Source organism: Melopsittacus undulatus, chromosome 1 (assembly GCF_012275295.1).
Source record: "Melopsittacus undulatus isolate bMelUnd1 chromosome 1, bMelUnd1.mat.Z, whole genome shotgun sequence".
Lineage (NCBI taxonomy): Eukaryota > Metazoa > Chordata > Aves > Psittaciformes > Psittaculidae > Melopsittacus > Melopsittacus undulatus.
The window spans coordinates 2,146,986-2,164,954 of record NC_047527.1 but is presented as its reverse complement, the minus strand read 5'-3'; the positions used below and the strand labels follow the sequence as shown (position 1 = coordinate 2,164,954).

General features: G+C 45.8%; 2 protein-coding genes across 2 annotated transcripts; both read right to left on the bottom strand.

The window, feature by feature from the left end:
* Positions 1-3,909: 3,909 nt before the first annotated feature.
* Positions 3,910-9,447, bottom strand: LOC106023558 (lymphocyte antigen 6E-like). The gene is made up of 3 exons (XM_034066592.1): positions 9,300-9,447; positions 5,025-5,144; positions 3,910-4,535 (listed from the first exon to the last, which is right to left on the bottom strand). Exons 1-3 carry the CDS (start codon positions 9,349-9,351, stop codon positions 4,327-4,329), a joined length of 381 nt encoding a protein of 126 aa, XP_033922483.1. The 5' UTR covers positions 9,352-9,447; the 3' UTR covers positions 3,910-4,326.
* Positions 9,448-13,387: 3,940 nt separating this feature from the next.
* LOC115947219 (lymphocyte antigen 6E-like) lies at positions 13,388-17,433 on the bottom strand. The gene is made up of 3 exons (XM_034067642.1): positions 17,309-17,433; positions 14,725-14,844; positions 13,388-13,868 (listed from the first exon to the last, which is right to left on the bottom strand). The coding sequence occupies exons 1-3, from the start codon at positions 17,358-17,360 to the stop codon at positions 13,660-13,662; spliced, it is 381 nt and encodes a 126-aa protein (XP_033923533.1). The 5' UTR covers positions 17,361-17,433; the 3' UTR covers positions 13,388-13,659.
* Positions 17,434-17,969: the final 536 nt, after the last annotated feature.

The following is a 17,969-nucleotide window of genomic DNA, read 5'->3' as shown; positions in this document are numbered from 1 at the left end:
AAGAGTGCTCTAATTATTGCCATATCCCCGTTTGTGTTGACTTTGCCAGCATCTGTTTTTCCCTGCATTAACCTTCATGCAATAGGATGTTGGCTCAGTGCAAGTCAGCTTTGAAACAGTGGTGAGGCTAAAACATCCTCAGAACTGCAACAAATGTGTGTTGAGAAGATTGAGTAGAAATCAAGCTTTTCTATATCAAATGATCAGAGGGCTGGAGCAGCTCTGCTCTGGAGCCAGGCTGAGAGAGCTGGGCTGGGACAGCCTGGACAAGAGAAGGCTCCTGAAGGGGAGACCTGAGAGCAGCTCCAGTGCCTAAAGGGGCTGCAGGAAACGTGGAGAGGGGCTTGGGACAAGGGCCTGTAGGGACAGGCCAAGGGGAATGGCTTGAACCTGCCCGAGGGGAGACTGAGCTGAGGTCTTAGGCAGAAGCTGTTCCCTGTGAGGGTGCTGAGGCGCTGGCACAGGGTGCCCAGAGAAGCTGTGGCTGCCCCATCCCTGGCAGTGTTCAAGGCCAGGTTGGACACAGGGGCTTGGAGCACCCTGCTCCAGTAGAAGGTGTCCCTGCTCATGTCTGGGTATTAGAACTGGATGAGCTTTAAGCTCCTTTCAAACCCAAACCATTGCCTGATTCTATGAAGCCATTATCTGGGAGCTGTCCCCAGGACATTAATATCTCTGTTAGTACCTGGGTGCACTAATGCTGGAGCATGACCTCTTCCCAGTATCTGGAGAGGGGTAATTTTGCAGCACAATGACTGGGTCACAGTGATTCCTTCTTTCTCAAGAGGACAGATTATGAAACTCAAAAGCAGTCAGAGGCAACACTTAGCAGCTGGTGTGGGAAGCTGCCCAGCATCACAGCCTTCAGCCTGGAGGAGCTCTTGGAGCAGGGGGCACCAATTGAGAAGTATAGTTGGACTTGATGATCTTAAAGGTCTTTTCCAACCTAGTCAATGATATGATTCTAATGAAGAATGAAGGAGACTGCAAAATAGCCAAGGAAGCTATTTCTTATAAATTCTTGGATATAAGGAAGAAGTTCTTTACTGTGAGGGTGCTGAGGTACTGGAATGGGTTGCCCAGGGAGGTTGTGAATGCTCCATCCCTGGCAGTGTTCAAGCTCAGGTTGGACGAAGCCTTGCGTGGCATGCTTTAGTGTGAAGTGTCCCTGCCCATGGCAGGGAATTGGAACTAGATGATCTTAAGGTGATTTCCAACCCAAACCATTCTATGATTCTAAGCTGAGTCTGAGTCACCTCTGAAGAGCAACTTCATTGCTACCCATTTGTGAAAACTAGAATGAGACTCAAAATGGATCCATGAGGTGTCTGTATGGCACCAGAGCACCAGATAATTTTGAGGAAGGGATGCTTTTGTCGCTTTCCATGGATTACAAAAGCTTTCTAGACCCAGCAAAGACCTTGCTTTGACCTTTTGCATTCATATTGTCTCTTGCTTTGTCATCAGCTCGCTGGGTGTTTATCAGATCTGTGTAAAGAAGCAAACAGAAAGGGAAAAGGTTTTATGTTGTGAGGGAAAAGGCAGCCAAATTATGCAAGGAGAGCAGAAGGTCCTTCAGAATCAATGGTGATAAAGCCCCGAGTGAGGGAATGGAAAAGCCAAAGTTCTACCACCTCCTAGAGGTGCCTTATTCAGGCAGGGAAAGGCCTGCTTGGCTGGTTCAGGTCCTGGTGCAGTGACTCAGAGCACTGAAAACCAAGCTCTTAGATAATCCTCACAGAGAGACCCAGCCAGAATGCCCCAGCATTCCCAACTGTTTGAATGAGATGCTCATTTTCCTCCACAAACCACAGATGTCTCTGCAGGGCAGCTCGACATTGCCATGGATGGAACATGCAACCGTGGGAGCCAGCAGATACTAAACGCTGGGAGGAGGGATGTGGAATTAGGCAGCAGCATCTGTGTGGGAGCTGTCACATCAGGGTTTCTCAGGGAGGCTGGCACAATACCCACTTCTTACACAATACCCACTGCCAAGGGAGGGTTTATGGGTTTAGGACCTCCTATGCCTCAGGGCAACTGATGCTCTCATCTCCAGATAAGGACTCTTTTATGCAAGGGTCCTTATCTTGAGATGCAGGTCAGTATTGCACATAAACACGCACTTGTTGTGTTGCTGGGCAATAGGGAGTGCAAAACCTATGGGATCAGGAAGAAACCAGGCTGGGGCCCATGGATTGAGCTGCTCCCTTAGGGATGGAACCCTTGGCTCTCCAGCTCTGTTCCTAACTTAGTGCAACAGTCATAAGGAGAAACTTTCCACAGCAGAAGCAGGTTCTACCACATGCCTTCATCTCCTTTGCCCACGCATTTTAATACCTTCCTTCACATGCCAGCTTCCCTCCCAACTCAAAACAGAGGCACCTGCCAAGTGCAGGTAACACAAGACATGACCTTTTAAACCTAGATGGTGAGAGCAGGTCTATATTCACAAGCTCAGCAGGACAAGACCTGGGGCAGTACTAGCCCCAACTCTCCTTTGCCAACTGGCATTGTTCCTAAGACATCCTAAATCCATGGATAACTGAACTTGAAGTCTGTTTCAAATAGTTCAGTTGTTTCCATGTTATGATTTGGGTACAGGGCAGAATACAGCCATCCAAACCCACAGAACAGTTCTTGGCTCATTCAAGGGGTTTAAATGCGTGTGTGACTTGAATATCTCTAAATCTGGCAGGAGAGGAAGAACACTGGATTGGGCAGAAGACTGGAGCCAGCTCAGCTGGGGGATGGCAGAGCAATAGCAACCATGGGGACAACAGACAGCCTCATGGCTAAAGACTGAGCTCTGGCTCTCACGACTGAATTCTTGGGCAACCTCATAGTTGCACCAAGGGGAAATAAATGAACTGAGGCTCTAGTAAGAAAATAGAGGTTGGAGGTAAAGCCCAGATTAAGGCTGGATAACAGAGCCAATGAGGAAGGCTGGGAGAGAGGAAAGAGCCAGGGAATGCATAGCTGGGGTTGAACTGGATGGGAGTAAGGATGGATAAGCAGGATAAGAGCAGGTCTATGTGAGCTGAAGCCATGAGACCACAAGAGATCAGGCTGCTTCTGAGCGGTGTTCCTCTGCTCTCAGCAAGTACCCAGCAGGGTGAGCAATGCATGTAGCTGCTCTCCCTGTGCCATGAGGCTATAGAGGGAAAACCAGTTGGGTGAGCTGCACCCAGCTAATTACCCTGGAAGATCTTTGCTGGGCTATAGGAGAGCTTCATCAGCTCAGGAGAAAGCTTTTCAGCCTCCTGTGACTCGCTTGGAAGGGTTTGAATGAGCAAATCTCTCATTCCTAAGATTATCCGTAAGGAAGGTCAATACGTGGCAATGATTTCCTTCAATATTAACCACGCTGAGCGCTTGATTTGCGGACACAAAAGATTTATTTCCATTTTGTTAGTATTTTGTTATAAATGAAGCTGAAATTTCCAGATTCCACAGTAGAAACCATCTGTCTTTTCTGATAGTTTTCCTTTAAGCACCATGCAGGATACTTTCTCCCTTTCAAAATAATCTATAATGCTTATAAAGCAATTTCCACTGGAAGATATCCAAAAGACTTAATGCTCAAGATGCCTTCACATTGGGACCCACCTTGTCCCCCTCTGTTTGCCTGCTGGAGAACTCAACAGCCATTTCCTTTCAGCCTGCTGACCCAGAAGAGAAACTGAGAGCAAGTTAAATAGAATAGAACTGGAGTCACAGAAATGACATTTCTGCCAATGCAAGGGAAAAGAATAATCTGGGAAGAGGCTTCCTGAAGTGAATGCAAAGCAATTGCAATTTATTCCAGCATCATATCAATTCCACTTGCAGACTAACTCCTCTGCTTCTGTTGCTAACATGGATGCATCCAGCCGCTACACCCAATGTACTGTACCACACAGTCACACAATAGAATAAAATAACACTTTATTGTGCCCAGCTTCTGTTTAACAACTGTAATATCCTTGGAGCAAAATGGTACAGAAAATAGTATAAAGGGAAAAAATGGCATAAGAGAATGGCAGGAATAAAATGAAGGGGAAAAAATGCATGGAGTTATAAAAGCCAATAGTAGGAGAGATGGTGACTATATGATGCCCTTCTCTATAGGCAGGGCTCCACATCATGCCTTTCTCTTCCAAGCACCATTTTGAGGTAGGGCTGTGCTCTTATGCACTGTCATCAGAGCATGGAATGAGCAAAACTATTTGCTGATGGGATGTGACATTCCAGGTAGGAGAAACAGGGCAGCATTCAGACTGTACAGATGAGAGCTCAACCCTTTACAATGCAAGGCCAAGCAACCTTTATCTCCCTCTAACCTCTTTAAAAACCCATCCGGAGGATGCAGGCGAGACTGGCCAAGACACCCAGTGCTATCATGGTGTAGCTGGTTTTCACACTGCTGGCACCACTGATGTTGCACAAGGAGGTCTCACAGCAGCTGGTAGCGACACCAGCTATGCCGATATTCAGGTCAATTGTTGGGCAAAAGGTAGAGCATCTCTTGGTGATACGCTGGTTGCGGTCACTGCCTGAAGGGGGAGAGAGAAAACAAAAGGAAAAGTCGGGGGTGTGTGTTATAATATATATTTTTAATATATTTTATATAATTCTTACAGATTTTAATCTGTACAGTATCCACTGGAGAATAAGTTGTTTGTGTTAGTTTTCTCCTGGGCTTTATCACACTGCTTCATTACTTGTATATATGTGACTGATGGAGAACATCTCCAGCCTTACAACTCCTCTGCTGTTTTCAGTGCCAGAGAAGTGCAGCCTAGAGCAAGAATTTATAGACTCACAGAATCATGGAATGGTTTGTGTTGGAAGGGGCCTTAAGGCTCCTCCAGTTCCAACCCCTGCCATGGGCATGGACACCTTCCACTAGAGCAGCTTGCTCCAAGCCCATCCAACATCACCTTGAACACCTCCACCACACCTCATGGTGGGAGAAGGCTCTGCATTCAGCCTAACCTGACCCCCATCTTGTCATCAGAACCTTGGAAAAGGTCCACACTCACCCATTCCCGTGGTAGAATAGGTTGTGAGACAGTACTTCTCATGGTCAGAGCACGTGGTCGTACTGAGGCAATGCAGGTTGGAAGGTGCATCTTTGCAGGAGAAACATGTCAAGGAGAAAGCTGCAAAAGAAACACACAAAGCCCATCAATCCCATCTAGAAATATCCATAGGAGCCCAAAACCGGTGCTGCTGGTGCAGATGGAGGATGTCAAGCCCAGTGGCCCCAGGCAGACAACCTGGGTGTGCAAAACTTGGCCCTAAATCACTTGAAGCTCAGATTCCTGACACTGATGTGATTTGCTCATTTAGTATCCCTCCAGGGATCTTCCTTCTGGATATATATGGAGCCTCCCTTGAATCCATTTAAATGTATGGCACCCCCAGTGGGCTTTTGGAAAGCACGCCCCAGTCTACAACCACTCGCAGCAGGAAGCTCTTGTGGTTTCTTTCCAACCTGTTCCTCCAAGACTCAGTCGCTGGCTACTAATTTTGTATGGAACCAGTGGATTCCTGTCCATATCCTTTCACATCCTCTTCAAGTCATCAATTCTGCACATCCTTTCTCAGAGCACACAGACCATGCCCCCACAATGAATCTCAAATAAGGGATGAGTGACCTAAACCTGCTCTTCTGTGTTGGTGAGCAGCAGGTCAAAGGAGGTGATCCTACTCTACCCCTCTGCTCTTGTGAGACCTCACTTGGAGCATTATGTGCAGTTCTGGTGCCCTCAACATAAAAAGGACATGGAACTGTTAGAACCAGTCCAGAGGAGGTCATGAGGATGATCAGGGGCTGCAGCACCTCCTGTATGGAGACAGGCTGAGAAAGTTGGGGCTGTTCAGCCTGGAGAAGAAAAGGCTGCGTGGAGACCTCAGAGCAGCTTCCAGTGTCTGAAGGGGGCCTACAGGGATGCTGGAGAGGGACTATTCATTAGGGACTGTAGTGATAGGACAAGGGGTAATGGGTTGAAACTTAAACAGCAGAGGTTTAGACTGGATATAAGGAAGAAATTCTTTACTGTTAGGGTGGTGAGGTACTGGAATGGGTTGCCCAGGGAGGTTGTGAATGCTCCATCCCTGGCAGTGTTCAAGGCCAGGTTGGATGAAGCCTTGGGTGATATGGTTTAGTGTGAGGTGTCCCTGCCCATGGCAGGGGGGTTGGAACTGGATAATCTTAAGGTCCTTTCCAACCCTAACTATTCTATGATTCTATGATTCTATAAGATGGATGCTTCCCTTTATATAGCTCATTTTCACAGCTCTCCTCTAGAAGACAGGGCTTAGCAAACCACTCCCTTGGCTGAAACAGATCCCTTTTTACAGCCATCCATGGGCAATGACTGCCTAACACCACAAAATGTGTACATCTCTAACACTGCATCTGCAGAGCGCCGTGCTAATAGGAATGAATGGAAACAGCCTGCACTACAGTAAGCTAAAGCAGTCATTTATAGCAAAGAGATCCTTGGGGAAGGTTTCTTTGCATGATAAGGGGAATTTCCTACTCCTCTGTTTATCAGGAGCAAACACTCCTGCAGTAATGTCACCCACTGGGGAGCAGACTCATGTTCTCATTTCCAGGGTATCTCTATCTATGGACAATTAAACCCCATCTTATTCTTGTACCAGCTCTGTTCTTTCACGTTGCTGTACTTGCCCCTCATCTCCCTCACTCTTCTCCTTTGTCTGAGCTTTTTTGCCATCTTTTCAATGCAATAATTTGCCATCATTAGTGCTTTTGCCAGCGATGTCCCAACCTCATTGCTGCCCCTGTTTGACCTTAGACCTGGTCCAAACAGGCTCTGCCCTGCTTAGTTTCCTGCCAGCCCAGACCCGTCCCAGACTGTGACCCAAGTATGACACTGTATGTCATAGGAAGCCACAAAAATGCTTTTTAGGGCACTATTCACCCTTCTCTGTGTGTCTTCTCTCCCCATTCCATCTAACAAACAGCCCCTTCTCCCTTTCCATGGTCACCCAGCACTGACCTTCACTTTCCTCTTGTGGTCCATAGTCCTCAGAGCTCCTACCCTCCCTCTGTTGTCTCTTGCAGGACACAGAGACCAGGCAACTGGGCTTGCAGTGGCTCAGATCTTATCTCCCTCTGTTCTCATGCTCCCCTTATGATTTCAGCAGCCTCAGCCCTGGCACTCTGCTCGCTCTGACTTAATACCAAGACCATTGCAATTTGGTTCCTACCTTGGTCACTTCCATCTCCATAAGCTCTCAACTGTCCTGCCTGCCTCTGGTATTCAATGTTCTGATAGTACAGGCTATGTTTATATGTATTTTAAAGTCTGGTACCCTCATTTAGACCATCGGCACACAAACTTGTGTGGCTTCGTTCTCTTTCCTTTTGCAAACTCTGGACAAGAACATTCCTATTTCACCATGCTGGGAAACACCCTTTCCTCCCAGAATAACCATACACCAGAGCAGAGTCCCCAAACTGGGTTTTCCAGACATGCAGCTCATTTTATTCCTTAATTAATGCAGCTTCTTTAATCAAGCCTATTCCAAGAACTTCCTTAATCTATGCAGGAAACACTGGTGCTTGTTGCATGCCCAAGTCCTGTTTCATCCCAACCTCCCAAAGATGCTGATTTCAGAGCCCAGATGCCCTGGGACCCTTCAAGCCAGGAAAGGGGACAAGCTCTCTGATTTTGCCAACCTCTCTCTGTGCACAAGAAATTTCTGACTCGCCATTTACTACAGAGGACTCTGGATATGTATGGATGTATATGGATGTGTATGGATGCATATGTATACATTAAGACATGAAGTCGGATAGGAGAATTTTGCTCATGCTACTGAAAATGACTCTGATTTTATTGCATCCATGGAGATATCTGTTGCAGTAAGGACTGAGTGGGGAAGGGAACAGCACGTCCCACTCAGGATGGTTAAACCAGGCTGCCTTCGGCTATCTCCTCTCTGTACCTAGCAAGACCTCTGCTAACACTGAATAAGAACATTCCTCAAGGAAGATCTTCATGTGAATAATTCAAGCCAAATAGCTTCAACTTGTAAAGCATTAGCAAGTGCCAGCAGACTTAGGATTTACACCGTTAAAATCAGCCAGGTTCAGGATTAATTGGAACAGCAACCAGCCTTCTGGCTACATTGCACAGCAAAGTGGTGCTGCGAATGTGCTCATTTCCACTGACTCCTTTGCTAAGTTTGCTGCCTCATTACGTGATCTCTTCAAAATATGTGATTATAGCTGATGATAAGCTGCAGGAAAAGAATCCTTTTATTGCCCTTGACTTTCTCAGCCCCATTGATCACGATGATTTAGCACATGCCAAGTTTAAAGCCCGTGAAGTCCCACAGTAAGATCATTTACAGCCTCAAATTAAGTGTGAGCCTCAGTGTTCTATTAAACCAGGATCAGAATGATCAGTAATGTGCAGGTAAAACCCTACAGCAGAGCCTGACAAAAAGTCAGCTTGCAACAAGGCAAAAGCTCCCCTAGCTAAGGGCATTAAGCGGATATTCCATATCCTCTGGAATAGCCATAGGGATACTCATGGCTGCATCCTCTATTCCTTGCCTCCCACAGCCCATGGCAAACAAGGCATATCCTAGAGGCAAAGGAATCGGTCTTGGGCAGACCCCAATCATGCAAAACGAAAGTGCAGGTTCCCAGCGCATCCTGATTTATGGAACAGAACTTCACAACTCACAAAGATCTATAAAGCAGGTATGCATTAAAAAACACAATTATCAGAATGAGAATGGGACATCTCCATCCCAGACCTGGGATCATCATCGGCAAAGTTGCACCTCAAAGAAACAAGCTGCAAGAAAGAGATGGGAGACAGAATTGCATCTTCTTGTGGCACAACCATCTCTACCAGATTAGGTAATGATGGTTTGTTCTTGCAACCAAACCAGTAAGTGGAAATATGTCAGATCTGCAGCTTTATTGCCTATATTCATTCCTTGTCCAGCTCTTTATATTTCTCAATTAACAAGCCTTGTCATGGAGCTGCACTAAGGAATCTCAGCTGCCTTCTCTGTGCCACTCCAAGGGCTGGGTTGAGACTCCATGCATGAGGGGACGTGGGTATCTCACTCCCAACTTCAGATCCTCAGCATCCTTCCAGCTTCTGATGGGGATATATTCCCTGGCTTCTTACCCATTCATATTGTCTAGAGCCTAATAATCCTTCAGCTTTGCCATTCACACTGCAAAATCCCCTCATCATCCTGCAATGTCAAAGACATGATCTGGGGATCTCACTAATGCAAATAAATCCTTGGAGACTCACCACTCTCGGTGCACAGGGCTATGACAAGCACGACAAGAAGAGAAGTCTTCATCCTTTATAGGTGTTGCAGCCTCCAAAACAAGCAGGTCTCACACAGGGCAGGTTTTATACCTCTGCAGTGTTTGCTTTGATGCGGGGATAATAAATATAGGGTTGCTGTGCCAGGTGATGGATAATTGAGAGGAGCGTGTCAGCACTCGTATGTGGAAGTATGTAAGTCTGAACAAGCAAATGCTCTCCCCCCTCATTTTTTCCCTACTTGTTTCACAATGCAGCTTGTTAATCTGGTGCCAACTATGCACCAGATTCTAATTCTGGAGAAGTGGAGGAAAAGCAAGGCACAGAAACAAAACAGTATCCACGTGAGAAGAGGGATGTTTCCCTTTCCAGGCCTGCCTGGATCTTAAAGCAAGCTGCATCCGGAAGGATCCTATCCTCACAGGCTGTTTTAGTGCATATGGAAATGGATTGAATTTGAAATTGAAATTGGGATTGAAACAGCTACCGGATGTCTCCCAGGATTGTCAACACAGCTAGATCAGAAGAGAGTATTCTTTTACTGCTTCTCATAGGGGAGCAGGCATCATTTTCTATGGGTATTTCAAGAAAGCAGTTCAAAATCATAAATGTTTCTGTTAAAACACTCGATATTTTATATGAGGGAAAATGTTTTCTTCTCTTCTTGGAAAAATACATTTGCCTAGCAAGGAAAATGGTCACTTCAATTAAAAAATAGAAATAACAAAATAACGCTCACTCCCATCATATTAAGCTGGGATTTTATTTCACAAACTGCAAAAAAAGAAGTATCAGTGACTAAAACCAAAATCAGTTAAGCATGGAGAATGAGGGGTTAGAATCATGGAATGGTTTGGGTTACAAAGGACCTTAAGGTCATCCAGTTCCAACCCCATGCCATGGGCAGGGACACCTCACACTAGACTGTGTCACGCAAGGCTCTGCCCAGCCTGGCCTTGAACACTGCCAGGGATGGAGCATTTAACACTTCCTGGGCTTCCGGGTGCCTGATCAAGGATCCGAACTCATTAAGTCTTCAGAGAAATAAATTATAGCCAAAACCATGTGAAATGCCACATAGGAACATTCCACTGGATTTCCACACGGTGCTCTTTATTCCTCCTTTTTTATCTTGTTTCATCCTATCTCTCTGTATAAAACCAGAGTCTTTCCCATCTTCTCCTGGTTGCTGTTGCTTTTTCCTCCCACCATTGCCTTTCTGCCATCTGATTGTGGGGATGGAGGAACAGTCCCAGAAATGGTCCATCTGGATCCCTTTCGTGTGACGCTCGTAGCTGCAGGAGCAACCTGAATGCCCCAAACCTCTGCCAGCCACTCTGCCCCATGCTGCTCTCCATCTGTTTCATTTCCCTTTCTTTTTAGCCTCAAAGTCACCCACATTTCCATCTCCCATTCAATATTTTGGCCTCCACCTACAGTTATCGTCTCATCCATAAGGCATGTTAGTTCTTGAGGTGAGTAAGTCTTTCCAACACCCCTAAATTGGATGCATAAATATTGTTCGTATGGAGAACCTGCATGACTAAGGTGAGGAAATTTGTGCTTTCTCAATAGGTAGAGCATGAAACTCAGTTGGAACAGAGGTGGCAATTAACCAAGAAAGCTCAAAGGAGGGGCGTTGTTTGGCTTTGAAAGGCCAATGCCTTTGTAAGGCACCAAGCAGGAGGAAAACAGAAGCTGGCACCTTCCATGCAATGCAACCCTCTCTTGCTTGTGTAATGTTTTGTTTTCCCCTCTCCAGAAGAGATTTAATGAGTCTTTATTAGTAAATGATCTTTTATTGCCTACTACTTGAGGTACTAAGAGGAAAGGGAGCTCTAGTGACACGGCGATGCCATTCTGCAGCCGTTGCACTGCAGAAGCAGCCCACATTCAGATTTATCTCAGCCAACAGCATCCATTAACAGGTACAGAAATAGCAGCTCAGCCAGGCACTTGGGCTTTTTTCCCTCCTCCCTCGTAGTCTCATCCAAGCAAAACCTAAAATATCTCTTGCCTCCTGCAAGCTGCTGAGATTTGGAGATGACAAGGCTCTATTTCTTAAAGGAGTTATTGCAGGATTTCTGACAGTTGAGATTTTCCATTACATGGTCCTGCACTCTTCCAGCTGGTCCCATGTGTCCCTCTGATAAAGTTATCTTCATCCCTCACCGGTGCCAGGTAAGATAAACCTAAACGAACACATAGGGTGGAAAGGACACAGATGATTGGGACACTAAAGGGGCTGAGGAAACAGGAGATAATATCAGGGTTTACAAGTATTTGGAAGTTATGAACTTCAAGAAGATTTGGGAAAGAGTAACAGGGGATTTAACTGGAGGTGGAGAGTGTGGTGTAAAGATTTAATTCCTTAACACTCGCTGAGTGGAGAAGTAAGGGGAGTGTTTTGCTCATCTTGTTCTAACCCTGGCTGAAATCACCTTGTGAGAAGGGCAAATGATTTCTTTTGGTGTAAATATGTCTTTTTCAAGCTGAATTTGAACAGTAATTATGAAAACCAGAGGGTTTTACTAAATGTGGATTTTCAAGTTTGCTAAATGCTTTGGGAATCATTTCAGAAATTGTTCTGATTAACATATAAGAAAAACTATGGGAAAAGTGATTAAAAGTTAAGTGCAAAAAAACAAGTTTCTGCTGGTCCTTCAGAACAGAAATAGAATCACAGAATGGTTTAGGTTGGAAAGGAGAAAGGTCCTTAAGATCATCCAGCTCCAACCCCCGGCCATGGGCAGGGATGTCTCACACAAGACCGTGACACCCAAGGCTCTGTCCAGCCTGGCCTTGAACACTGCCAGGGATGGAGCATTTACCACTTCTATAACAGTTAGCCCATCTTGCATTTAAATAAATGCCAGAACACCCTCCTTGCCCAGAAATTAAATCTTTATAGGATGATTAAACCTAACAGCATCTTCATAGCCTTTGGCCAGTGCTGCTGTTTATCCCTGTTGCACAGAAGCACATGGGCTTTGAAGCCCATCCTGAAAACTGATGGAGCAGGATTCCCCCTCAAATCCAGCTGGGCTGCAAATATGAGGGCTTTTTTCCAGGTGCCACTTCCACACAAGCCCTCCCAAAATGAAGAGCTGCACTTTAAGCTGTTCAATTGGAAATTACTCACCATCCAAGTGTGCGTGTATTTTGCCCATCTTAGCTATAGGTTTGCTCCAAGAGCTGCAGAGGATCTCCACCCCAAGAGTTGCAGGGGATCTCCACCCCATATCCTCCATCCCCAAGCTTAGAAATACAGCACTGACAGAGGGATCACAGATTCAGAGAACACCAGGTTGGAAGGGACCTCAAGGATCATCTGGGCCAACCTTTCTAGTCAAAGCATGACCTAGACTAGATGGTCCAGCACCTTGTCCAGCTGAATCTAACAGCGTCCAACGCTGGGGAGTCCATCACTTCCCTGGGAACATTATTCCAAGGACTGATTGTTCTCATTGTGATAAAATAAGGAAGGGAAGGAGCAGATCAGCCATTTACCTCTGTTGGGGTCTTTCAGCCCATTTCCCCTGTCCTTGCAGGGAAGTCATAAGCGATCATTCAGACAGTAACATATTCTCCAAGCACAGTTCCCTTTCCATGAGGACAGATTCCAGCAGCATCCTCATCTCAACTTGCACACCTCCAGCATGTTGGGGTGGGACTTCTACCTCTTTTAGACACCAAAACCACCCACCCATCAGAGAATTTTCCAGCATAGCCAGGAGCACACCTAATACCTGCCAAACCCCAGTCCCGTGTGTTAGCAGTTACAAAACAGCTCTTGCCATTGTTTGCAATGGGAACAACACAATCATCTTTGACATTTCCAGACTGACACCTTCATTCCTTAGCACTGAGTGATTGGGCAGAACATCTGGCTTTATGGAGTGTCTGCCTTGAGCTGCTGGATGCAACGGAGCCAAGTGAGAAAGGCAGCCAGGAGAGGACTCCCACGTGCTAAAAAGAAGAATTGAATGTGAAGGAGAGATTCAGACAAGAGCCCTTTCTGGTAGAGCTGTTTTCTCAGGCTGATCTTAGTGTGGATATAGCAAACACACTCTAGAATAACATAAATCTTTATTTTGCCTGGCGATTGTCACACACATGCTATCAAAAGAGCATTCCCAGGGAAAATCAGTATAAAACAACAATACTGAGGGAAAAACGGGAGCTACACTGCTGTGCCATTTCTGTGGATGGAATCTGAAGCAGTGCCTTGGAATAAGCAAGCTAGCATAGACCCTGTGGGAAACACTTGACAGAGGACGTTGGTTGGTATTGGGGAATACCTTGTAGGTTCTTGGGTTGCCACATCTTCTCCCACCCCTTATCACAGTCCTGCCTTGATGACACAGATCAAACTAGCCACAACTCCCAGCAACATCGCGGCGTAGCTGATCTTGATGCTGTTGGCACCACTGAAATTGCACAGGGAGGTACTACAGCATTTGGTGGAATAAGCAGCCACACCGAAGTTCACGTTTGTCTCAGGACAGTCTGCAGAACACTTCTTGGTGATGCGGTGTCCCATGTCCTTGCCTGGATGGGGAATAGGCAAGAAAGGAGAGCTGTGATTTAAGGTTCTTTTGCAAGAGCTGACCAGAGGATGATAAGAGGAGGTATATTGCACTATGCTTAATTGCAATGCTATGAGTGGATGTGATGAGTGCTGGATGAGTATCCACACAACGTGAATTAAATGCATGACACTAGAAACTCCTTGACTGAAATCCATACTCTTGTTTCCTGTAGGACAGCAAGAAAAAATCACTGCCAGGGCATTTTTGCTTTTCTTTTGCTTTACTCCATTACAAAGCATGTGTTTGCAGTAGGGTTTGCTCACGAAAATCTGTGTGCCACAGAGTGGTAAGGAATGGACCCCAGAGCATCACTGAGCATCACTCACATGTTGTGATACTTCAACCTCAGTGGTCCATTCTTTCCAACAAGACCAACTACTGCCCTAAAGAACTATTGCCCATCTGTCCCTGGAAGAACAATGTTGGATCTGCAAGCTGTCCTGTTCCTGCTGTGTGGATAATTAAAGAAGAAGAAGAAGAATTGCTGATAGTGCACCTGGGTCTTGAGCAAGCCAGGGAGTGTTTGTGTGCATGGGTGCAAGGTTGGGATGGCAAACAGCCTGAGGAGTGATTGTTTATAGAATGGAATTTAGAGTGACTGAAGACAGTCACTGTGATGGATGTGGTCTCTGTCTGGCTTCATAGCTCAGACCTGTATCTGCATGCTATGTAGTACCATGCTGGAGTGCATAAAGTGGAACTAGCTGTGGAAGCATGGTGAGTGTGTGTGTGTGTTTAGCCTCTTTCTTTCCACACTCCACAGACCAAGGAAACCATTAGGAAACTAAAAGCCTTGACATGTTGCTGGTACTCACCAAGGCCAGCAGAGCTATATGTGGTTGTACAGTATTTCTCATTGTCTTCACACTTGTAGGTTTTAAGACAGTTCCAGTTGGAGTGCTCGTTATCACATACGTAGCAAAACAGCGAGGAAGCTGGAGAGAAAGAATGTGCATAACACTTGTTAGTGCTTTCCAGCAACATCCTCCTGGGAAGGAGGTGTCAAAAGCCATGTCCCTTCTTGGAGAATACAAGGTGAAAAGCATGTTACGAACAACTTCTTGTGACGAGTGAAATAAGACATTGGTTTTGATTCACGAAGCTGAAGGAGCCAAACAAACAGAACAAGTTTTCTCTCTTTACTCAACATTTGCAGTGATTAAACCTGAAACCCCATTTTTCAGCCCGAGAAGCACTTCTTCCCTTCCTTCTCCCCTGGGTCCACATTGACCTGGTTGAGAGCCAAGCTGCAAAAGCAGACTTGCCCTGCCAGGTCTAGTATGATTCTGGCAAGGAGAGGATAGACACTGTTCTCAAGTAAGAGCTTGGTTTTTGGTGTTATTCAGACAGCATCTGCAAAACGCTGTAGAGACATGATTTAATTAAAGCCTATGACACCCCTGTGAGCTAAATCACTGAGCACAGAGCCACATTAAAGGGAGTTCCCTGGGAGAGATTGCTCTGGACAATAGAGAGATTATATTTCTACCAGTGCCTGGAACGATGAGTTCTCAGTGATATTATTAGCAGGGCTGAGCCAGGTCTATACAAAGCCAGAAGGAGGTAAGATAGGAGCAATACTGAAGTGAATTGAGTCAAGCTTCCAAGCTAGGCAGCTGGCCATGCTGGAAACACAGGCATGTGCCATCCTGTTCCCTGGACATGGATTCACAATTGGTGGGAACTCATTCCCTCCTGTTCAGAGTCCCATGAAATGCTTCTTATTTCTGAGCAGGGGTGATAGATGCAGTTGAAGTGCTCTCAGGAAAACCTATACCATTGTCTATACCATAGAGCGGTGGAGAGCTCTAAGTTGATGGTGACCAAATTGCAAACCAAGGAGGATCCTCCTGAAATTATCCCTGTTTCAGTTCCTCTTGGTTTTCTCAACCCAGAAACCCTCTTATTTCTGCACAGAGTAGCCCATTTTGATTGAATTTGAACCTATTTTTAACACAGGAACTCCTCCCAGGGATTGTCCAAAGAGTAGCTGCTGTTGATTCAAATTCACCTCTGAAGTTAAACCTGCCCATACCACTTGGTTAGACAATTCCAGAGCAGTTTTAAGACATTTTAGGCTCAAACTACCCCAAGTAGGAGAGGAAAATGCCTCTACTCTATGATATGGGGAGCTTGGGTGCCTTGGGTCCAGCTCAGATGCCTTGGGTACATCTCTGAAGCCAGCTCTGGGTGCCTTAGCATGAGACTGACCATCCTGCTCCAAAACCTACCCCGATGCTTTTTTCTAGTGCCAAGTGTTGAAAGTACAGATGTTCTCTGCATCATCAGATAAAATCATCCTTGTTCCATCTTGGTTTTAACGTCTCTTTAACCATTCAACACGCGCTGTTTCTCCATCATATGGATAAATTAAACCTCTCACCTCTCCTCACGGTTCCCTAACCTGAGCTGTGGGCTATGTCCTTTCACAGCCCATGCCAGAGCTATCCCAGACACGCTGCCCAGCAGGTGTGATTGCATTTACAAACCCTGCAGTTCTTTCTGATCTGCTTTTCTGCCAAATCTCACAAAGTTCAAACCACTTCCTGCTGCAGATGGAGCCAAGACCCCAGCATGTGAACAACAGCGACTGAAATGCACTCCTGATGCAAGGAAAATCCCTCCCAGTCAGGAAACAATAACAGCTTAAACCATTGTAGCTGTTATAAAGCCTTGTCTGCATCTGGCCTCCACTTTCCGTTAGCTCTAGTTTTGTGAAGGCATCCAGGAATAGCTTTAACGGTGCAAAAGGGCTTGCAGTGCTCCTTGGGATTGCAAATACAAGCACAGAGTCAATGTTTCTCAACTGGGTATTTCTACACTATGATCTACTTATATCTGCATCTCCTTTTGAATGAGGAACCAGCTTTGAGGTTCCCATTGCAAACACCAGACACTTAGAAAAGCTCTTCAAACCTATGAGCAAAGAGCTTTCAGGTTTCCAAATGCCTGCCAACAATCTGGTTTAATTGTAATGTCATTGTGGGGAACAAAGTGCAAAGCTGGCAGAGGATGCTGTGTTGATGCCAGCATTACCTTTATGAACAGCAACTCAAGTTTCATTCAGGAGCAAGAATAAAACCAAAGGCTCAAAACTGTGAGCCCAGTTTAATTCCCAGTACAATTATTCAGTTGCCAGGTCTGTCTTTAGGTGTGAGTAGTCAGACCTTGATATCTGAGGGTGTGAGAAACCGAAGCGGCGAGCTCATCTTCTGTGGTTATGGCTACATTAGCAGAACTCACCCAGAAGCTAATACTGAACCACACTAAATATCACTTCTGACACCAAAGAACTCTGCTACTAAAACCTCACCAAATGCAATAAATGCTGTCCCTGTGTTACCTCTAACTCTTCTTCATCCTCTCCATCTAGCTCTTCCAGCCTCCATAGCTCCTTACCTTGCTCAACACACAGGACTGCAGCCAGCAGGGCAATCAGAACAGCCTTCATGGTCGTTGTGCCCTCAGAGCCTGAACAATGTGGGATGGTGCACCACGGGATGGTTTTATACCAGGACCATGATCACTATAGCTTCCTTTGATTACAGTAATTTGAGGTTTGGGGAGTGACAGCACATGAGATGTGATCAGCAATGGGTGTGTTTGTGCGTAGGAACCTCTTACAAGACTCCAGATAGCTCTTTTTTTTCCCTACATTTAATTCAGGTCCAATTTTTTTTCATTCCCAGGCTTTCTCCTGCTGCCTGTGTCTGCACTGCTGGTCTGGGGAACAGTTTATCTGATTCAAACATCAGAATCCCTTCTTATTTCATTGGGTTGAACTGCGAAACCTGAAGCAAAGCAGAGGGAGGTGTGCCAGGCTGGCCTGGCGCATTGCTTGCATAGCAGGCATCACATAACATCCTCCACCCTTTCTCTCTGCCATGATATAAGAGCTTCATAACTGTGGGAAATGGGAGAGGAGGCAAAAAGGATTTTTGCTGGATTGTCCACAGTTATTCAGAATGACACTGGTTTAGTGTATGGTGTCTCTGCCTATGGCAATGGGTTTGGGACTGGATGATCTTAAGGTCCTTTCCAACCCAAACCAGTCTGTGAT